Source organism: Plectrocnemia conspersa, unplaced genomic scaffold (genome assembly GCF_051122295.1).
Source record: "Plectrocnemia conspersa isolate PC_06_02 unplaced genomic scaffold, ASM5112229v1 ptg000008l, whole genome shotgun sequence".
In the NCBI taxonomy this organism is placed as follows: Eukaryota; Metazoa; Arthropoda; class Insecta; order Trichoptera; family Polycentropodidae; genus Plectrocnemia; species Plectrocnemia conspersa.
This window is the reverse complement of record NW_028277172.1, coordinates 7,634,407-7,656,586: the sequence shown is the minus strand read 5'-3', so window position 1 is coordinate 7,656,586 and position 22,180 is coordinate 7,634,407. Positions and strand designations below refer to the sequence as shown.

General features: G+C 29.9%; 2 protein-coding genes across 3 annotated transcripts in view; one reads left to right on the top strand and one right to left on the bottom strand.

Moving 5' to 3' along the window:
• Nucleotides 1-20,841, bottom strand: part of Roc2 (Regulator of cullins 2) — a 35,052-nt gene extending 14,211 nt beyond the window's left edge. The window contains exon 1 of the mRNA XM_088190006.1: nucleotides 20,656-20,841. Within this exon, the coding sequence (XP_088046132.1) occupies nucleotides 20,656-20,797 (142 nt within the window). The 5' untranslated portion in view covers nucleotides 20,798-20,841. The remainder of the gene's footprint in view (nucleotides 1-20,655) is intronic.
• Nucleotides 2,924-17,153, top strand: LOC148232870 (facilitated trehalose transporter Tret1-like). 2 transcript variants are annotated; one of them, XM_088190005.1, is made up of 4 exons: nucleotides 2,924-3,018; nucleotides 13,524-13,943; nucleotides 14,016-14,135; nucleotides 15,646-17,153. In XM_088190005.1, exons 1-4 carry the CDS (start codon nucleotides 2,989-2,991, stop codon nucleotides 16,855-16,857), a joined length of 1,782 nt encoding a protein of 593 aa, XP_088046131.1. In that variant the 5' UTR covers nucleotides 2,924-2,988; the 3' UTR covers nucleotides 16,858-17,153. The 2 variants fall into 2 exon arrangements, with proteins under 2 accessions (XP_088046131.1, XP_088046130.1); XM_088190004.1 differs by lacking the exon at nucleotides 2,924-3,018 and adding an exon at nucleotides 9,200-9,455.
• Nucleotides 20,842-22,180: the final 1,339 nt, after the last annotated feature.

Genomic DNA, 22,180 nt, shown 5'->3' with positions numbered 1-22,180 from the left:
TATATATATATATATATATATATATATATATATATATATATATATATATATATATATATATATATATATATATATATATATATATATATATATATATATATATATATATATATATATATATATATATATATATATATATATATATATATATATATATATATATATATATATATATATATATATATATATATATATATATATATATATATATATATATATATATATATATAATAAAAAACAATTAATTATGTAGAACAATCGATCTAATTGCAAATATGGTTATGCGCAAGATCATAAATGCGCAGGCGCAGCTCTACTGGGTATAAAAATGCATCCCCTTTCTCGCAGGGCTCATTACGATGCGCGTCATCGTTCATTACGGTCGCTCCTACGTCCGACCTTCCTCTGCATGTTTAATTCAAACACACAAACACATTCAAGCTATTATAAAATGTTTATGCAAACGTTGGTGCATCGCAAATCGATCAACATAGCTCACCAAACAAGTAATAAAATATACAAATAATAACAGCGATAATTTATGCATAAATTGTTTTCCTGTTCTGGGGGAAACTGGTGAGAAAAATCTTTAGAATTTTCTTGAATATTTGACTTTTGATTGAAATTTGCGAATATCCTACATTGAAGGTTCAGTAGTAAAAACTCAATCTAAAATATTTTTATTTTATTATAGCTATTTTTACCGATATTAGTATGTTTTTCTGATATATGAAGGCTGATCAAAGTATATTAAAATCAAATTTTGTTAAATAGGAGGATGCAAAAACAATTATCACTTCTCAGAAGTCAGAAATTCACGTCAAAAGCAATAAAATCGTGTCGGCGCCGTCGCAGTGGGAACGCTCGGTAACGAGCGTTCCCACTGCGACGGCGTCGACACGATTTTATTGCTTTTGACGTGGATTTTTGACTTCTGAGAAGTGATAATTGTTTTTTGCGCTCTCCTATTGGTCAAAATTTGGTTTAGATGTGCCTCATTAGATTCTCACTTATTTTAAGTCGTAATATTGTTATAAAAAGTTTGAATATGAATGCCAGATAAACGAGCGTTGCCACGGTGACTTTCCTGAAAAAAGTTGGAACGACGTCCCTACATTTGACACTTTGAGCACGCGTGATTATTGACAGCTGTCTGATTTACAGTGCTGCCAACATAGGAAACTCTACTCTCAAGAATAAAAACAAAGCGATGTTTAAAAACTTAGTTTAAAATCATATCTTTATATGGAAGATTGCATCGAAAAATATCATATGATGGACAAATATAACCAAGCATCAAGTATATAAATATGTATAGCCCATCTAATATGTTAGCGCATATCATCGTTGTGATGGAAATAAGGGTGCGTGTACCCATGCATGCATACATACATAGTTTTCCGCGAATTTGTTTACACCGATAGGAGAACGTTACAAATACTAAATCAATAAAAATTATAATGTGTTATATTTTTATTATAAATTATTGTCATGTTGTGGTATTTTGTAATCAATAAAACAATTCCTGTAATATTCTATTGGTATTTTTAAAAATATTATATTGAACAGATATTCAACCTGGAGAGTGATACCAAAACTGCTCTCATGTTTTTGAGGAAAATGTGTATATAAAAAAACAAAAAAAGTAAGAAAGTGATATTTTACACTTTCCACAACAAATTAAATTAAAAAAGTAAAAATTAATTACACTTGTAATTTCACATGGTACCTTATTATATTCTCTCACCAATACTATGACGATGAGCGTTCATATCTTGGACGGACTGTAAGTAAATGTAATGTATACACATTAATATATTTGGTGTTTCATATAGCAAAGTAATAAAAACAACAACAATAAATTCTGTGCGATTAAAAATATGTTGAGAGCCATTGGTGTTGTGTGAATTACAATAGTGAATAATTAACTAAATAGTATTTACAAAGATAGAGCGAAACATTGGTTCTTTTGTCATTGCATTCTTAGGTGGATTTTTTTCAGGTAGTGGTCCCAACATCTGGAATGGGTACAGGGTATATATAAATAATAAGTAAGAAGCATCATTTTTGTGTTTAAATACATTGCATTAATAAGAAAAAAAATTCGAACATATATGCGTTGTCCGGAATATGAATATTAAAAGCACGAGCGGTAAGTAGTTATACAAAATACACAGTGCCTTTGAGCTGTGATAGTAGCCAAAAACGATTTCCTGCGTCTTAATCATATTAAATTGAATGCTTAATTCTGTTATGAGATTGAAAGAAGATTATGCAATTGATATTCGCAACGTTGTTGCTAAGCGTCCAGGATAAAATTGGTCTTGAAAGCATCGCTTAACTGGACCTAATAGTTTCGATTGCCGCGATTTCTGATCCAGCGGCAACCTCCGTTTCGGGGATTTGATTATTGCGTAAATGAAAATTTTGCACAGCGAAAATTCTAAACATAGAAGATTGTTTGATTGTTAAATATATATTATTTTTAACTTCAACTGCTCTATATTTTTCTCTTTTTTAAAATAAAAAATGGGAAAAAAATAATTATAGGAAATGTATCATACCAATGTAAATTACTAATATAATTGTAAAATATTTTTTAAGTATAGTTTTAAATTAAAATCATATGGACATCTGTGAAATATATGCAGACAATATTTATCTTATTTTTAAATAAACGTATGATCATTTATGACTGGAATTTTCGCTATGCGCAATTTTCGTATGCGCAATAATCACCAAACCCTCAGTTTCCCCTCTCGATATCTGCTCTCACGTGAACATCAGGCTGCGATTTTTCTAAAACTTGTCCTCTATGACGAGTGCACATTATTGACAAAGGCTTATATCGCGTAGTTAATAAATTTGCAAAACAGATAAGGCCGTTGCGGCCCGCGTTGCGTTGCATTCGCATTATAGCTACGCGCTAAGTTAGTAGTGTGGATTATTGGATTTGATTTTTCAATTGTAGAAGAAATCCAAAAAACCATGGATGACCGCGGGAAGAAGAAGATGACGGTAAGTTTATAATAGACGTGTGCGTCAATTGTGACGCGCGCCCTGATTTTGCATAGATTGGCTCAATCAATTTGTGTATGAATGAATGATAGAGGTTTGAATTAAAAGGGTTAAAAAAAATTAGGACGCATATTTTAAATTTAGATTCATTCATAAAACAATATATCTATTATACATGGTATAAATTGTTATTATTGGTTGTTATAACAGTAATAATATAGTATTTAAAAATATTGATACAACACTGTGCAACAAAATTTTAGCTACAAAATATTGTATTTTACTTCACGCTACATTTAATAAGTTATGCTTTTTATTTATTATTATTTTTTTTAACCTATGTAGTGACAAATTACCTATAAACATATTTTGTTTTGAGTTTAAAAATATTTTTTTTAAAGTTGATTTTATCAATCAACAATCCGGTAGTTGAATGCCCTATTGCCATTGTACCGCCGACAGTTACTGTCCGGTGACACAACCCCTATACCACGTTTTCATCAAGTATATAGAGAGACGCTCAAGAACAATAACATTTACAAAGAATAACAAATTTCAAACCAGTGTTTCTCAGACTAATTTGTATATGAAATATATAACTTATGTCAGACACTATTTTAAAAAAATCAGGTTAGGCACTAATAATTATTTTACTTATAAATCCGATAGATTACCTTAACGTAGAATACAATGTTAGTTTAATTTATATTTTTATGTAGAAAATCGCATTAAATCTTGAAAATAAAATACACTTACAGTGATTACGACTGTTTCTGCTTAGTAATAAAAAGTACAGTATTTATTTTATATTTGTATACATTCGCAGCACGACTTTTTTATTATTTAGCATAAATAATTATCAAAGTATTACATCTGTGTCGTTATGCAACAATATAACATCAAAGTTAATTATGGGTCAATGATTTGTATAATATACACAAGAATCGAATCGTAATACGATCGATTTTTCGGTGATTTCAACGATCGGTCAGTGACGAAACCTATTTTTTTTAAGTTTCAAGTAAAAACGTATTATAATATGGAAATAATTGGATTGAACTTACGGTTAAATATAAGGTTTAAGGGTGATCCAACTTTAGTTACGAAAAAAAATCCGAAGATATCATTAAATTTGTTTTTTTAATATTAAGATTATATTTTGAACTAAAAAAATAATATTTAAGTATATTTTCAGATCTTTCATTTTACTAATCAATTATTTGATTTTAATAAAATTAATATATTATTTTGCAAGAAAAGATACAATATGATTATTTTATATTTATATTAAAATTAATTTATTTCAAATATTGAATCGATACAACCTCTTTAATAATTACATATACTATATCATATGTATAAATTATAACGATGCTTATTTATGAATTGAAAAAAAAATATAAGTTGAATAATTTATATTTCTTTTGCATTCATACGAACATATCTTAGAATCAATTACAATAAACAGTAAGTGTTTTACATTTTTAATTTAACTATAAATGCGCATAGCAATAATAGTTTTTAAATACGATTAATATATTCTTCTTTAGTATTTCCTTATATTAGATTATACAATAGAAATGTCTAAAAATTAATATATATGTTATGGTTAAAATGGTTTAATCTATATTTATAAATTTAGATCAATATGACTTATCTAATATTAATATTAATAATAGTATATTTATTAGCAGCATAAGAATCATTGCACAAAAATAATATATTTTTAGAATCTGTTTTTTTAACAAAGTCAATCGGCATGTGATTTACAAAGAAGGGGTTTAAATATATACGACAACAAATAGGCTTCTTCGTTAAAATAGGACACCAGCGTGAGAATTTTTTTTGCAGATTAAGTCAAAGTACCCGCCATGGATCATCAAATATAACATTTGCATTTGAAATTACCATCCAAATAGCAGTTCATAATATTCTCTAACGGACAGTGTCAATCTGTTTCGAAATAAATACCCAGCGGCCGTGTCATTGAAAGGGGCGGAAAACATTTTTTTCTATGTAGAAGGCCATGGGTGTAAAAACGAAATCGCAAGCAAGCTTACGCTTACGCTTTTAAGACATCGTAAATTCAAGAGCATGTATGTTCTCACCTGCTCCTTATAATCGAGCTCCATACCTATCGGCCCATCAGCTTTACATAGTCGACTATGTGCCAATGAGATGCTCCACCTCATTGGCACATATACGAAGTGCCAGGTTACGATTAGTATAGATGATTTCCCGGCATCACTATCTAACTTGATCTAATTACAGACCATCAAAGATTGCAGAAGCCGCCGCTTCTCTCTTCGCATCATCTGGTCCAAATCAACGTTTGGAATAAAATAACGCCTGGAACTTACGGACGTACCCATGTATAACATGTACGTGACGATTTCAATTGTTGCACCCAATTAAACAACAAGCTTTGTCGTAATTAGGACAGGAGCGATAAGATAATAATTTCGAGAATCAAATACCAATACCGCCCCTCAGTAATATAAGTTTTTGTGCACTGACTAAATATATATAATCTGGAATTTAAAATCAGAAGCGTTACACGAGTAAAAGATAATGCATTTTCTTGGTACATCAAAATAAATTGTGATGCATAAATATGCACACAAATTACATCAGATTTAAATTACAAATGTATTATATACCTAGACATATTAAACAATTTCAATAATAATCTAAATAGATCCATTAGCATCGTTTACAATAGCGAATAAACAACGCAGGCAATAATTTTGCCTATACGTAAACATCTGATGCAAATACTAATTCTTTGCACAATAAAGTAAATTCGCGGTTGGCAGTTTCGCTGCAAATTTGCAATAATATTTCACAAACTCCAAACAAAGAGAGCTAAGGGTGGTTTGTTTGAATAGCTCGAGTGACCTCGCATATAATCCCTCATAGGAGCACTTAACCTTTTTTCAATCTGAAAAACGCATAGAATTATACACAGTATTGTGCATGTTTTTACAAAAGCAAACATAATTATTTACGCACTTGTATTATTATTGTTTCATTAATAACCGTTATATATTATTCATGATATTGTGCGTGAAGTGAATCATAAACATGTTTCGCAACCCTGATTGAATCCGCACAACCGTATAAATATGGAATCTTGGATTGAAAGCTCGATCAGAAGTCAGTGGAGATTCAAGGGGTTGATTTCGATCTGATAGTGTATGTATTAGTAATTAGTTTAATATCTGTCAAGTATAATTAGTTGCATAATGTGTTAAATCTAGAGAATCAGATAATGAATTAAGTAAAAAAATTCACTATGGCAGCAATTGTAATAAAAATTTAATACATCGTACCATCTCTTATCTCTAGTACAGTATGTAATCATATATTCTGTAATTACTTTTACAGCATATAGATTTTATTTATATGTACACACATATACATCTCCATTCGTTTTTGTTGCACGAGAATATTTGTAATGTTCTCTAATGTTTCATCAGCATTTCTTCGGTGGTTTCTAAAAGCTTCAGCTTTAAGATTAAATAAAATGATAACATATCTGAGCTGTCTACAATATGTATTAATACCGAATTTAAAACTTGTTGAGCACCTATTCGTTTTTAATAGTATTCCTTTTCGAGAACTTAAATATAAAAAGATGATGCAATATTTATCCAAAAATTAAATATTTAAAAATATTCCTTTACAAATATGACAAATACGAGTGAATATATTTAGTATTCGAATATTCGCACTGGAGTCTAGCTGTAACTTAATTCATTCTCAACTATCATGTAAGACTACACACAATGTATGTTGCAGTGCCGAGTGTGTGCAGCACAAAAAAATCACAAGGAGTGTTTCAAACGATATCACACTGTGAAAAAATATTAGTGGTAGTTCTTCTTGTGTATATGAATTGTAAATATCTTTCATGTGTTTATATTTACAATAGTTCTTTAGAGTTTAATAGTGCAGTAAATAGTGAGTTTAAAAAATCAAATTTCACTAAATTATATTTTGTACATTCTAAGCACTTAATATTATTTAACTTTAAGAATCAGTTATTATAGCTTATATATTGCAAGCCTCGTGAAATCGATTAAATATAGCTTAAAATAACACTTTCGTGCGATTTTGTGAGACACGCCACATACGTAAAACACGTTGATTAAAATTTGAGGTTTTGAGTAATACTATTTAAATTAAGGTATGTTTAATTAAATTTACTTCTATGTACATTAATAAATATATACATATTATATATGTTTCTATGTTAAAGATATATACATTTTATAGAATAACAACCCTTTAATTATTGTATTATATTAATAAACCATCTATTTGACAATTTGTGTTTAAAGTTTTCATTCTAGTTTCCATATATACCATTTTGATTAAGTTGCAAATTTAATTATATTTTTGCGTAGCACGAACATTTTGATTACATTGACATTAAGTGAAATACGAGATGCAAAGCCAGTAAAAATCGGTGACTAACACTCGCAAGAATTGGGTTGAATATTATACTATATGTAAATAATAATACGTGTTATTTAATTTCTATCGTACCTCGGAGAACGGTATTAGTAATTATTATATAATTTTTCCTAATCTCACAGTGACATTTATTGACTTAAGCTGTAATTATAGTTTACAATTAATAAAATATGTATAATTTACAGACCTATAACTCACTACTATTTTAGTACTTGTTGATTGTGTTTACATTGTGTTGTCATATTGCAACTGAAGATTTTTTAGATTTTCTTTTTCTAGCGGATGAATATTATGATGATTTACACATAACGTTCTGCTATTTTTGCAGAATTTTAAATGTACATAGTACATATATACATTACTGTGCAAAAGTTTTGGACCACCTCATCCAGTAACATTATTTCAATAATAACATCACAGAATCTCGGGTTTTTATAACCAAACGATTTTTTTCTTGTTGTCGTACAATGAACACATCTGCTCAAAACATAAGAGCAGTGTAAAAAAACTCACAAATTGCGAGAAATTGCCGATTTTTTTATCACTTCTAAAAATGGAAGGCAGTTTTGAAAAGTATACAGATTGATATGTGAGGATAAAGAAATAATTTCTCTGAGAATGCACACCGCATTATTACTTATTAAACCCAAATATAGTGATATGTTTATTTTAAAAACAGTTAAATTATTCGAAATATGAATATCGGGCAAAAGGATATCAACGACTGTGAAATAAATAGTATTTTAAATTTAGTTTCGCCTACCATATGAATCAAGTGGCGGCAGTAAGAGATGTAATTGAAAATAACAAAAACAAATAATAAAAAAACTTAAAATGATTAGTCATCATTAGGTAAATATTATGTTTATTCATTTTTAATGCCTAATCGTAATATTTCGCAAAAATATGATTTAAAAAAATATGTCGCCACGGTGGCTGATTTTTATATTTATTTGTAGCATAGAAAGGGATAACTCATAATTATTCAATAAATTATATTACGATGTTAAAATGTACATTAAATTAAAAACATCATAGAGAAATTTTTAAATATAAAACTTTTAAATTCATATGAATAATTATTATTATTGTATATCAGCTTAAATAATATCAACGTACCATCGTATTATTATATATTATATATTATATTAGAGGACGGTTATATTTCTAAATAAATAAACTATTTACATAAAATAAATCTATGATACAATACAGAAAGCATTTCTTTCTATTGATTTCTAGCATATCTTTACATCACACGTTTGATTGATTAATAATTTAACTAATGCAATGCCTATAACTTCATTTAAATTGACACACTTCCTACATTACACAATCACTAAATAATTAAATTGACACGAAAGTGACTTTTTACTGTACATAAATATGGCAAACAATATATTATTATGTATTTAGTTATAAAATATTAATATTAAGATAAAATGACCAAATTAATTAAACCACTATTGATGTTTCGGCGATTTAAACGGTCGGTCAGAAGCGAAACCAATTGTGTTTTTTTTTAACAATCGTCAAATTTATTTGATAATAAAATTATATGAATCTGTATAATCTGTCATTGCATATTGTGATGCTTTATGAATTGGATTGTATATCATAAATAATATAACCGGTGGACAGGGTTCGGGTATAAATATGGACACATACGACTCGCTGCCTTCATTCAGTCGATAGCCCTGGGGCGGTGCGAACGTTTGAGAAGCGCTATTTTATCGCAACAAACTCGAAAAGACACTGACAGTTGAAAGTGTCGAAAACATAAGTCATTTGAAATATACAACTGAAAATCAGCGCCAAAAGCTGAAAGTGACAAAAGGATCGCAATACGACTTCAACGTGCCCTGAAAGATTTGAAAGCCAACTTTTAGCTGAAAAATCTCACCATGCCGCGAAATCTGATGAGCAGGCTGTTTGAAAAGCTGTCCAATGGGAACATGGTGAGTGTTGTTTAAAGTTTATTGAACAGAAAATTTTGTGAAAATTATGCGGAAGCTTCCAGAAACGCGATTCATATGGGTGCATGTATTCGCCGTATCCTGGACACCTTTACGATGCAAAAACTCCAGCTAGATATTGGATAGATTGCATACACGCAAAACCAATTAATACTAGTCGTGTTTCGAACCTTTTTTATTGTTTTATTTATAAAAAATATTTTAATTTTTAATTTTGTGTGGTTGGCTAAGATATTAAATAATTAAAAGTCGCGTTATATTTATATTTGGATAATAATATTTAATTATGGGTGTTATATAAAAAAATTGTTAGTTGAAGTTTTTAGATGGTATGATAATAATTATACGTAATATAAATTTATCTGATGTCTGTATGTCCGCAAATATTTCGGGAACTGTCAAATTTTAAGTCGCTTATGTTTTTTGTCAATGAAATTTAGGTGACAAACTAAAGTCAAAGCTAATTAAGTTGGTTAAATATTTTTTTTCATATACATATTATATGTATGTATATGTGAAAATTTTATAATATTTCAATTTTATGATAGTAGATAATATACTATATTGTTTTGTTTAGATACAACATTATTCGAGACGTTAATTAATATTTGGAATTAGTTTGAAATTTATTTATTAATTATAAATAAAATGATATTTCAACGGGCGCAACATAAATCGAAATAAATAGTTATTAAAAATAAATAAATGTTATATTCATAATAGATCTACGGCGGCCCGCGGGCCGAAACCGGCCTGCATTTTTTTTATATTAAAAACATACATTTATGTGTTGGTATTTGTAGCTTTTTTCTGGGCACAATATATACACACAAAAGCTACAATAAAATGCATTATTTACTGTTGAATAAAACAAAATGCATTATCAGCGTAGTATCAAAAAAATTTGATTAGTACATATGCACATAATTATTTATATTATTTTTATTTTGAATAATATAATAACATTTTATCTGAGGATTCTGCAATATTCCGTACGATAAAATTAAAATATTATTAGTGACACATATACGACAAAAATCTATGAACGTCTCAGATTTTTTATAAACGGATCAATTGCCCGCACACATACATCTATGCATCCTTTGTCGTTCTCCTTCACAGAGGTACCTGTTTTACATGTGTTCATTAAACTTTTTTTGTAAAAAATTTTCGAATGGTAAATAAACATAATTTAAAGCGCGACGAGACGACCACGGGTGAAATTTATGAATAATAAATGTTGATTAATAATTATTTTATAATAATTGTATTTAAATGATTAAATAAACAATAGAATAAATCAGAGAAGCGGCGCTTCCAGCGCTTGTATGTATACATAATCTACCGTTAGTATCCAATATCAATAGAAGTTTATTTTTGTACTATACATATTACAACATATCATATTTACAATACATTGTATATCACGAAAAACTTATTTTATAGCCTTTAATATAATTTTTAATGAAAATTATGTTTTATAATTTTTTATATTAAACATGTTATCATAAAATCTTTCTAGAAAGGTACATATCGATCCTTTGACTCATCCCCTTACTTTTACCACTGGCTGGCTCAAGGTTAAACAGACCTGTAATAATACACTGTGCATAACTAAAGACTTGACTCGACTATAGCTGTCATTAAATAATATTGATACTATCATATATGGCTGAATGTTTACGTACATTAATGAAGCAGCATAATAAGCTATATTTTTTTCTAAATAATTTTAATATACAAAAATAAAATATTACTAATTCTTCATTGGACCATAGAGAATATAAATAATATAAATTAACTTTTGAGTACCTAATTTAGAATCTAGAATTTATTACTAATTATAACGTAATTATATCTTTATATCGTTCAACTTTTAATTACGAGTACATAAAAGTGGTCATTCTCTGCAATCGAGATAAATATTTTGTAAATAGACCTCGAACCCTAGACCTCAAGGGTCAATGGCAGTCTACGCATTTTACCATTTAACACAAACAAAAGCATTTCACGTTGCAATATTATTTTATTTTCATAATGAAATTCTAAGAAAACTGTCGATAAATTAGTAAATAGTCATTAGTTGTAGGATGTTATACGATTATATTTTTTTCTAAAATGACACTAGATAAAGGGTTTTTGTTAATAATGATTACAGATACATATGTAAATATATACATATTTTAATTTAAAAAATAATGTTTTAAACAGGTACCAAGTTTAATTTTAATTATTATTACTGCCGAAAAGGCTCATTTAATTGATGTTGATATGGACTTTATTGCCAGTAATTTATTTCAGCAACTACAACTCGGTATGTTAAAAAAATATCTACTTCAAAATAAATTAAAATAAAACATCATTCATATTGATTTAAAAAGTAAAGAAAATTCAAAATATAATTAATAATATCACAGCTTTATATTTAACTCGGAAAATTGAGTAATTTATGGAATTTCTGCAATTACAAAGTGTTTTTCCCATTTTTTTCTATTTAACTGACTTAAATACTTAAAGATAAGAAGATAAATTTCGCAAAGCAAATTGCAAAATGTGTTATAGATACTGCGATGGTACATCGAGAGAAAAAATTGTAAAAACTATGATTTTAGGGTAAAAAAAAACGATAAAATATATTCGAATTTTTTCATCAGTTAGTATATGTTTTTAACTTTCCCGTATATTTAACGGAACGAATTGTTTTAACTTAATTGCACACTTTAGTAACAATTGTTGAACTATAACGTAATAAAGACGCGGTTGTGTTTACAATGGTGATAACATGAATATGTAATGGATATTATATTTGTTTTCTATAATAATTTATAGAGGTCATTGTTTATGATGCAAATGTTTCAAGAGAGTGATTAGAATCCATAATAAAAAATTCCATCAAGCAAAAGCCGCAAGAATTAGGTAGATTTCTGTATATAAAAGTGTAATAAAAAGTTTTTGTACATTTTCGAGCTCATTGTTTTTTTTCTAGTTTTTTTATTATTAAAATCACGAATTTTTATACTTATCTTTGAGAAAAATCTTTTTTTATTTTCATATATAATAAACATATTTGACATCTAAACTTTTATTTCTAGGATTATTTTTAACTACGATTTTTTGATTATCGTGACCATGGAGTATCACATCCAAAATATCTAACAGTAAATTCTCATCGCGATGAATCCCGAAATTAAAAAAATAAATATTCGTGAACCTCTAAAAAAACATATATAATATATGTAAAATATGTATAAATAAACATATATAAAATGTCACAGTAAACATATATTCCTAGAAAATTATATTTCTACTGGATTTTAACAGATCCGTGCGTACCGAATTTCATTCGGTACGCATGGATCTGGTTGTTTATACATACTAAAATCGTACCCTCTAAAAAATAAACAAATACACTTAAATGACGTCATCGCGTCGACATGTGTGTCATTTAATATTTACGTTCTTTATCAAAACACTCATACTTAGACATAGATTCAACGTTTTGACAAATATGAATTAAACATAAAAAAAAAATATTATTATCAGGCGAGCATCCATTCGTTATAATATTATATAAAAGACAATGGTAAACCTTTACACTGCATTCCATTTTTATAATAATCTCGTACAGCCATTTTTATTTAAAAATATGCAACCTTAAATTGTATTATTACTAGTTAACTTAAAAACGGTTTAAGTATTATAGTAATAATTGAAATAAAAATAATTTCAACCTAGAGTAGAATAAAACCTTTCCAATGCTGCAACAACAAGCACTGAGGGTTAAGGGTTATCACTCAAACAAAGACTAGCATAAATACGGAATCAAAAATCATGCTCTAGCGTCATGAGCGTCTACATAACATTAAGGAAACGACTCTGATAAGCATAAATACATCACATTATAAATACAACCATTATCAAGAAATTGCAAATAGTCGATACCCAGATTCCAAATCAAGAACTCGCCTCTAAGAATCCTAGTGCGTCCAATTCGTCCGGTTTTTGGACAATCCGATGGAAGTGTGACTAAATATTTTGTTGTTGTTATAGGGCGGCGATCAGAAGAGGGACTCCGGTCTAGCACCGAGTTCTGGGGGTGGATATCTAAGGGTACCATCGCACGGCACCATTTCGGCGAGCACCACAAGCGCCAGCTTAACTGCAGACTTTGAGCCGCACAAGAAGGCGTTCGTGGAGTATCCTGTCGAAGAGGAGGAAGATTCGCAGAGTCCCGACGAAGAAGAAGACTTCGAGAAGACTAGACTCCACTTCCAGAAACAGAAGCAGATCAGCATCGGAAGCAAGAGTAAATACAATATGGAGATGGATATAAAGGGATGCAACAAGAACGAGAACCTAAGGACGATGATTCCGTTCGTCAAGACTCTATCCTCGGACAGCATCAAGATCAGAGACGAGTACGAAGATGACGCACATTACAAACCGCAGAAGATCAATTTCATGGCTCAGGTGACTATCGTCAATACCATAAATAAACTATCTATAGATAAAAATCTAATATTTTAAATGATTTTTTTTCAGCTACTGGCAGCTATAGCTGTATCTTTGGGGTCTATGGTAGTAGGATTCACGACTGCTTACACATCTCCTGCTTTGGCCACCATGTACCTGAATACGACCATATCGGTTACAAAAGATGAGGTGAGCAATGTTTCGCACATCACGCTCCCATTAGGTGATCTTTAGAGTGTAGTTAAGCTAATGATAGTATTAATTAGTGATCTATGTTTATCTAGTTAGAACACGCGCCGCGTTTAAATTAACCATTAAAAAATCCGGTCATTATGAATATACGATTATGAACAGATCAAAGCGACTTTGTTCTTGTTTGATGAGAGGTTTTGCCCAACTGCGCTCGTCAGATCAAACTTTCGCTTGAAGTAAAAGTTTGGTTTTAAAAGTGAATTGTGTGAAATCAAATTTGATATATCAAATGCTGTTAATAAAATTAAAAACATTACACATATGGCATCCATATTCATGACATTTAACGGGTACCCGGTTCGGTTCCGGGCAATTTTTGTTCACTATTTTATACTGACACAGAGATATAATTTATATTATATACGTATATTTATAATTAAATTATTTGATTTTCGTATTTTGCTTGAATAGTATTTAATTAAGAAATAAAAAAAATATTTAAATAGAAAATTAAAATCGGTGTATAATTGTTAATTTTTAATTCCACAGTCAATTTTATTAAAAGGGTAATTTATTATTGTTGTTATTTTTTCTACAAATAATATTTTATTTATGAAAAATTGTTTGCAACAGAAAAATTATTATTAAATTTAATATATAATTAAAATGAATTGCCTAATCAAATACCTATTTATATGTAATTGTTATCAACAACGTATGATTTAAACATTAAAACAATAATATAAATTTTATGAAATTGAATAATAGCTGTAGACACTGAAAATTCTATAACTATGATTCTATGATTTAAATTAAATCATATTAAATATTTTTTCATAATAGATTTAAAAAGTTAAAAGATTAAAGATCTATTTTCTTATCGTAAAAACACGTGAAAGGGCTCACCCGTCTCAATATATTGTTGACACCAAAAAATGTGTTTCTATGAGTCATAGGATTACCTTGAAACTTTATGAAATGTCGATCATTGTCAACTCTCGCGGATTATAAACTTGAAAGCATCAGATAATTTTGAATGAAAATTTTACAATCTTCTATTTATGAATCACTTAATTGTATAAGCAAAATTTTCTCTTTGCATATTTCCAAAAGTGAAGAAAAAAGTAAATAATAACAATAATCTTAGATCCTTAAATTGTCTCTTTTTTTAGTATTAAATCCATGTACATTTTTATTTATTATTAAATACTGGTATCATATTATTTTCTAACTTATTTATAAATACTAAAACATTCATATTCAATATTTCTTGAACATCCAACCATTCCAATATTTCAATCTTACTTCTACAATTAGTAAATATATTTTTAATCACCTTAAAACTGTTTCACTTATACCTATAATTTTTTATTTCTTATTAACATTATACTTGTCTATTGTTTCGAAACCTCTCTTGAAATTCAAATTGCAGTTTAATGTGACCAAAATAATAATTAAATCTGTAAAATAAATAATATTGAATAGTATTTTATTATTTTTGTTTTAGGGTTCATGGATTGGAGGTTTGATGCCGTTAGCCGCTTTAGTGGGAGGCCTCCTCGGCGGTTACCTCATCGTTCACTTGGGAAGAAGAAACACTATTCTGGCTACGGCTATACCGTTCAGCATATCATGGCTGATAATAGCGACGGCTAGCAACGTTTACGTAATCTACGCAGGCAGAGCTTTAGGAGGATTATGCGTAGGCATCGGATCTCTATCGTTCCCGGTATATTTAGGAGAAGCGCTCCAACCGGAAGTGAGAGGACAACTGGGACTGCTTCCGACGGCTCTAGGAAACGTCGGTATTCTAGTGTGCTTCATTGCCGGAAAGTATTTGGATTGGTCTGCCTTGGCATATTTGGGAGCTGTGCTGCCGCTTCCGTTTTTATTCTTGACCTTCATGGTGCCAGAAACTCCTCGCTGGTACGTCACGAGAGGTAATCACAAAGGAGCGAAAGACGCTTTGAGATGGTTGAGAGGAAAGGACGCCGATATAGATAGAGAACTGAAAGACGTAATCGACTCGCATGAAGAAGCCGTACAGAGTTCTTCTAATTCTTCAATCTTCGATTTATTCCGGGGGAATAATATCAAGCCCGTATTTATCTTATTAGGACTCATGTTCTTTCAACAGATGAGTGGTATTAACGCTGTGATTTTTTATACCGTATCCATCTTCCAAAGTGCAGGAAGTACGATTGACGAGAACCTGAGTACGATCATTGTCGGTATTGTGAACTTTGCTTCGACTTTTGTAGCTACGTTCTTGATCGACAGATTAGGAAGAAAGATACTGTTGTATATTTCTTCGGTCGCCATGGTTTTGACTTTGGGTAGTTTAGGAGCTTTCTTCTTCGTCAGACAGATGGGGTATGACGTAGCCGGATTTTCTTGGATTCCGTTGGTCAGTTTTGTAGTGTACGTCATCGGATTCTCTCTGGGTTTCGGACCGATCCCTTGGCTCATGATGGGAGAGATCCTACCGGGAAGAATCAAAGGATCTGCCGCTTCTTTCGCCACTGCCTTCAATTGGACTTGCACGTTCATCGTGACCAAAACTTTCAACGACATTCAAAAATTGATCGGAGAGAGCGGAACCTTCGGGATGTTTGCGGCTATCTGTTTTGCTGGATTGTTTTTCACCATTTTCTTCGTTCCGGAAACTAAGGGCAAGTCTTTGGAAGAGATCGAGAGAAAACTGAATGGCAAGAAATGAGACTGTTCCGAAAGATTAAAAGGACAACGCTGTGATGATCTAGTTAATATAACTGTTATATAAATGTGTAGTACAATTGTATAGCAAGCTAAAACCCTATGCGGTTGCCATTATTCTCAACGATATAACTATTTTTAACATGACAACCGATTTGTATACGGTTCGAACATTACTATGGTAATTACTTTATTTATTGTAATAGTAATGTAAACGATGCTAATTGGGATCTGATACCACTGTGATAAGTTATATTTTTAGAGCGAAATGTTAATTAATTAATGCATTTCAATGTTTAGAAATCATTAGGTGTATATAAAGTAACATTTTGTGTATGTTAATTATATAATAAAAATATATTTTTAAAAAAGATTTTTTCTCTATATTTGTAACCTGTGGAAAATATTATTTATTAATTATATATTAATAAATTAAAAAATATTAAATACGCATGAATTGCTATCCTATATTTGTATTTTAAAAATTGATCATTTACAATCCGAACAAACAATCATGAAAATAGCAATGTATTACTACATACATGAATATATGTAGACATCCATTAAATAACAAAAATATTTGCTAAATGAATTTAGCCAAGTTTAAAACCATTAATAAAGTATAAAATATTTCACTTACGATTAATTTGATGCTTAGCCGATGGATCACAATAATCAAGAACGTCATTTAGGGAAGGGGAGCAGATGAGAGCATTTGCCATTCTTTGAATTTGACCAGAAAAATGCTTGTAATTTAATGAAATATTATGAATCTTAATGAAGTCAAAATATTAAAAATGAGACCACTGACTGGCCAACTTTTGCCTCATCCCTCTTGAAAAAATCTGAAATGACGTCCTTGATCTAAACTAGAAATTCTCAGGTTGTCCCTCAATAAAAATCTTAAGAATCCAAGAGTATTGGTTAAAGTATATTCAAACCGTATTTTGGTCGATAGGAGGGCGCATAAACAAATAATCACTTCTCAGAAGTCAAAAATTTACGTCAAGAACAATAAAGTCGTGTCTGCGCCATTGCAATGGGAACGTTCGGCAACGAGCGTTCCCACTGCGATGGCGACGGCACGATTTTATTGCTTTTGACATGGATTTTTGACTTCTGAGAAGGGATAATTGTTTTCTGCGCTCTCCTATTGAGCAAAATTCGGTTTAGAGATGCTTCATTCGATGTTGTAATATTGTTATTAAATTTTAAGGTTTAAGAACCCTAGGGGATATGACTTCGTAGCCAGTGAGACGCTTAGTGGAATCTAGTTGTATTAGATTATATTACAATTGCGGTAGACGATAATGGGTGCAATGTTTTCTCCGAGCGGTGGTGAAGAGGCTGGCCCAGGTACGATGTCCGTGGGAGGTCCTCAGAGGTCTTGTAGGTGGCGTGGCAGCGACAGTAGAGCGAAGGATGATGCCTCTCTGCTACGGTGGTGCTCGTATGGAGAAGGTGAACGCCCATGACAGTATGTTGTCCACGGGCGGCCAGCGTCTGGTTTCTCCTAATCGGAGTCCAAGCTTAAGTATCCAGGGCTGCAAACCTTGCTGAATAAATAACAATCATGCAGCGATCATCCAGCCAATAGATGTACTCGCTTCTTAGAATAACGAAATAGGTACACGCCTTTAGAAAGCGATATTCGCTTGATGGGCATTGTCCAAGGTCGTTTACTGCAACGGGAATCTTGTGGATCCAGTGATTTATTATATTCGTGACCGTTTCGCAACAAAGAAATATTCTTTCAATGACGGAGAATATTTACAGTGAGAATATTTACTGTAAGAACATTTGCGTGTTATTTTTTCTGGTCGTTTTCTGGTGGCTTTTGTGTGGTCCGTCCTTTATGCTATTGTCTATATTTCAATACCTACAATTTTTTTAAATTAACTATAGGTTTTCAACTTTCAATAAGTCAAGTTAGCTCGGTTAATGTGTTTAGGTTAGGTTTGAGTTTTGAACAGCAAACGGACGTTTCACAACTGAAAAAATTATTTTCATTGACATTTTTAGAGCAGCATATAATTTTACAAGCGCTTATTAATTATATTTATATATTTGCTAGTAAAAATATTTATCTACTGAAAATGTATCCGGATATGATTTGAGGAAAATTTAGATGAGCAATGTATAAAATAATTGTTCTATAAAACAAATTGTTTGAGCATTACTGCTGGACAGATTAGTGAACAGCTTATGACTAACTCTCGATGATGAATCCTTTTCGGAAGATTTGCCTTACATAAATGCACAAACAATTCGTTTTATGGAACAAAGTATTTATTTAAATCCACATATCTCTTAAAATAATCCTTTGTTAAACTGCGCCCAAACGATTTACTAAAACAGTTAGTGAAATTATATCATATTTATACTAGTGAAAATATAACTTTACTGAAAAATACACATTTACTGTAACATATATAAGATATTGCTATCGTTACTTTTTTGACAATGTGTATAGGTTTTTTGTAATAGTCAATTTTATAATATTTGAGAATGTTCAAGATGCACACTTTACTTTTTTATGATTCGGATATAAATTCACTGAAACACAAGTGAAAATATATCTTCACTGGTAATACAAATTTACTGTAAGATATACAATATAATTCAATAAATTTAAAAAATATTTTTCAATGTATTGGAAATGCAAACGCAAAATAAAACCGATGATATTAAAAAAAACCAAAGAAATAATAATGAGCTTGTGAGTTTAAATACAGATTGAGTTATATCTTTGGAAGTTAAATTGTTGTCTAAAATAAAACTTTAGTGCAATGATAAACAAAAAGCTTAGATTTTGTTTTTTAAAAAATTTTATGTAACAATCATATTTTACTGGTAATTAGATAAAAATTAATTATAATTAAAGCAATTTCATAATATTGCAATATAGAATTTCATTGGTAAGATCAGAATATTTTTCTAGTTTTAAGATTAAGATGGCAGTAGAACCTCGATTATCTGGATTATTCAAGACATTACATATGTATTACGTAAAATATAAGAGGTCTCACAAATTCATATGATCATCAGAAGTAGGAATGGCAAGACAATAAATAAACAATAACATGAAAAATAATATTATCCGGATGTGAAATACTACATATTTCTATTAATAAACAGGGAAAAATGTTATTATTTTATAATGAACTTTAACAGAACGTTTAAACCAGATTTTCTTTCAAATAATGTTTCCCATCTGTGATACAATCACTTAATTAGAGTAAAATGGAAACATTAGTGTTTTTCTGTAAGTGTTGTAGTAACTATAAAATAGATGAATATAAAAAATACAATGAGTCCAAAAAATAGTAGAATTGTGGGTCAAAATAGCGTAGGAATGATTATTGTCACAATTAAAATTCAAAAATGATATTATGGGGGCCGATTTAGAATTGTTATGGCAAAAACTGGTCGGCACTTGAGTAGCACTGGCGTGACACCGCCCCGCAAATATAATTTCAGTTATGTCGAGCAATGTTAACGCTTATAATATAAAATGTACATACTAGTTTAATACAGATCTCGACAAATTTTGTCGAAAATCACACGGTATTAACTTTCTAATATTAAAACATGCATTAACTTCATTGTTTACATACTATATGAGATTTGTGGGTTATGTTTATGTTTTGTTTTGTAGTAAAATTGAAGCATTTTATCAAAATAGTGCAACAATTAGAAGCGTATGGATCTCCTCGATGATTTAAATATCATGTTGGTTATTTTTAAATTTGAGTTCGATGGACAGTTAAAATAAAATACATCATTTTGTCTTTTAACTTACCCATGAGCTGAACGCGGCAAATGGCGCACGTGTCGCACTCCACGTCCCAACTCCACATAGCTACGGCGTTCCATTTCTTGAGTGTGAACATCTTGTCCGGACGTCCGCCTTCTCCGTCGCCCCATTCGCCTTCTGATGACATTTTTCAAACGAGCTGTCAAACAGCCGTATATTAATGTTGCCACTGATAAAAAAGATAACGGCTTTGACGTTTGCAAATCAATATATTTTTCAATTATAGTTTAAATTAAATTAAGTATCAATAATACTTTTAAATATTTAAACAAGGAACATATTCAAATAATGATTATATAATTTAATTATCATTGAATTTTTATTTAAATTATTTTTTTCATCGCAGATTGCTTCTATGGGAGTCATCAAGAAAATCGCCAGTACTTATTAAGCACCTAAATGTGCCATATATCTCTGAGCCTAATAATATGATTATTTGGTATAATTTAAGGCTGTAAAACACTTGAATTTATTGAACGATAATATTTTTTAAAATATGGCATGAATATGTGCCCCATACATATTAACAAATTTCGAAATACTGCGGTGAAATATTTGTAATTTTTAAACTATTCACGCAGGGATGTCTTTGGGGAGGAGGGCATGTAAGCGCATTTGCCTTCCCTTAAGTTGCGCCAGAATCATGCATGTCATTTAATGAAATACTATAAATTTTAATGACATCGAAAAATTAAAAAAAAAACGACCACTGCCTAACCAACTTTTGCTCCCCCCCACCTCCTGGAAAAAAGCTGAATTGCCGCTCCTGACCAGAAATTCTTGGGTTATCCCCCAAAGAAAATCTAAAAGAACAGTTGAATCTATGCTGAAAATATTTTTTAAATATATCAGTTCAATGAAATCATATCGATATACATGTTCACTGGTATGTATATATTTTTACCAATAATATTTTGGGACACTATCTATTTATTCATTCATAACAGGCAAAACTTGGCGGCACTCTGGTAACACTGACGTAACGGCGGTGGAAGACAGAATATTATTTTGGTCGATCTTTCACTGTTTTGAGGTAGCCCAGATATTTATATATTTACATATATAACTGAAATAATAACAAAAAAAAATATTATATTTTTGTAATATTTTTTAAAATTTAATTTAATGTAAATGATTTCTATAGAAAATGATACCAATGAATTAAAGAGTACGAAATTAATAAACATAACAAAAAATATTTTATATCAAATTTATAAAAAAAATATTGGGAGCTTCCGAATTGATATAAAAAAATTACACAAGTTCCGAATAATAAATAAAAAATATGTAAAATAAATTAACAAAATTATAAATTACAATTTACTATAAATACTATATAAAATAATAACAAATATAAAACAAGAAAAATAATTATAAAAAATTACGTAAAAGCAACTTACTTCCAGATGTGCATTAATAAATTAACAAATGTGTTTAAATTAATTTACTTTGACAAATAAACCACATGTATTTTTTTCAAGCGTTACAACTTAGCAATTAAATGAAATTC

Coding starts and splice junctions, on each gene's coding strand:
- LOC148232870 (XM_088190004.1), top strand. CDS start 9,402: ATGCCGCGAAATCTGATGAGCAGGCTGTTTGAAAAGCTGTCCAATGGG. Junction 9,456..13,523: donor AGCTGTCCAATGGGAACATG/GTGAGTGTTGTT, acceptor TTGTTGTTATAG/GGCGGCGATCAGAAGAGGGA. Junction 14,136..15,645: donor TATCGGTTACAAAAGATGAG/GTGAGCAATGTT, acceptor TTTTTGTTTTAG/GGTTCATGGATTGGAGGTTT.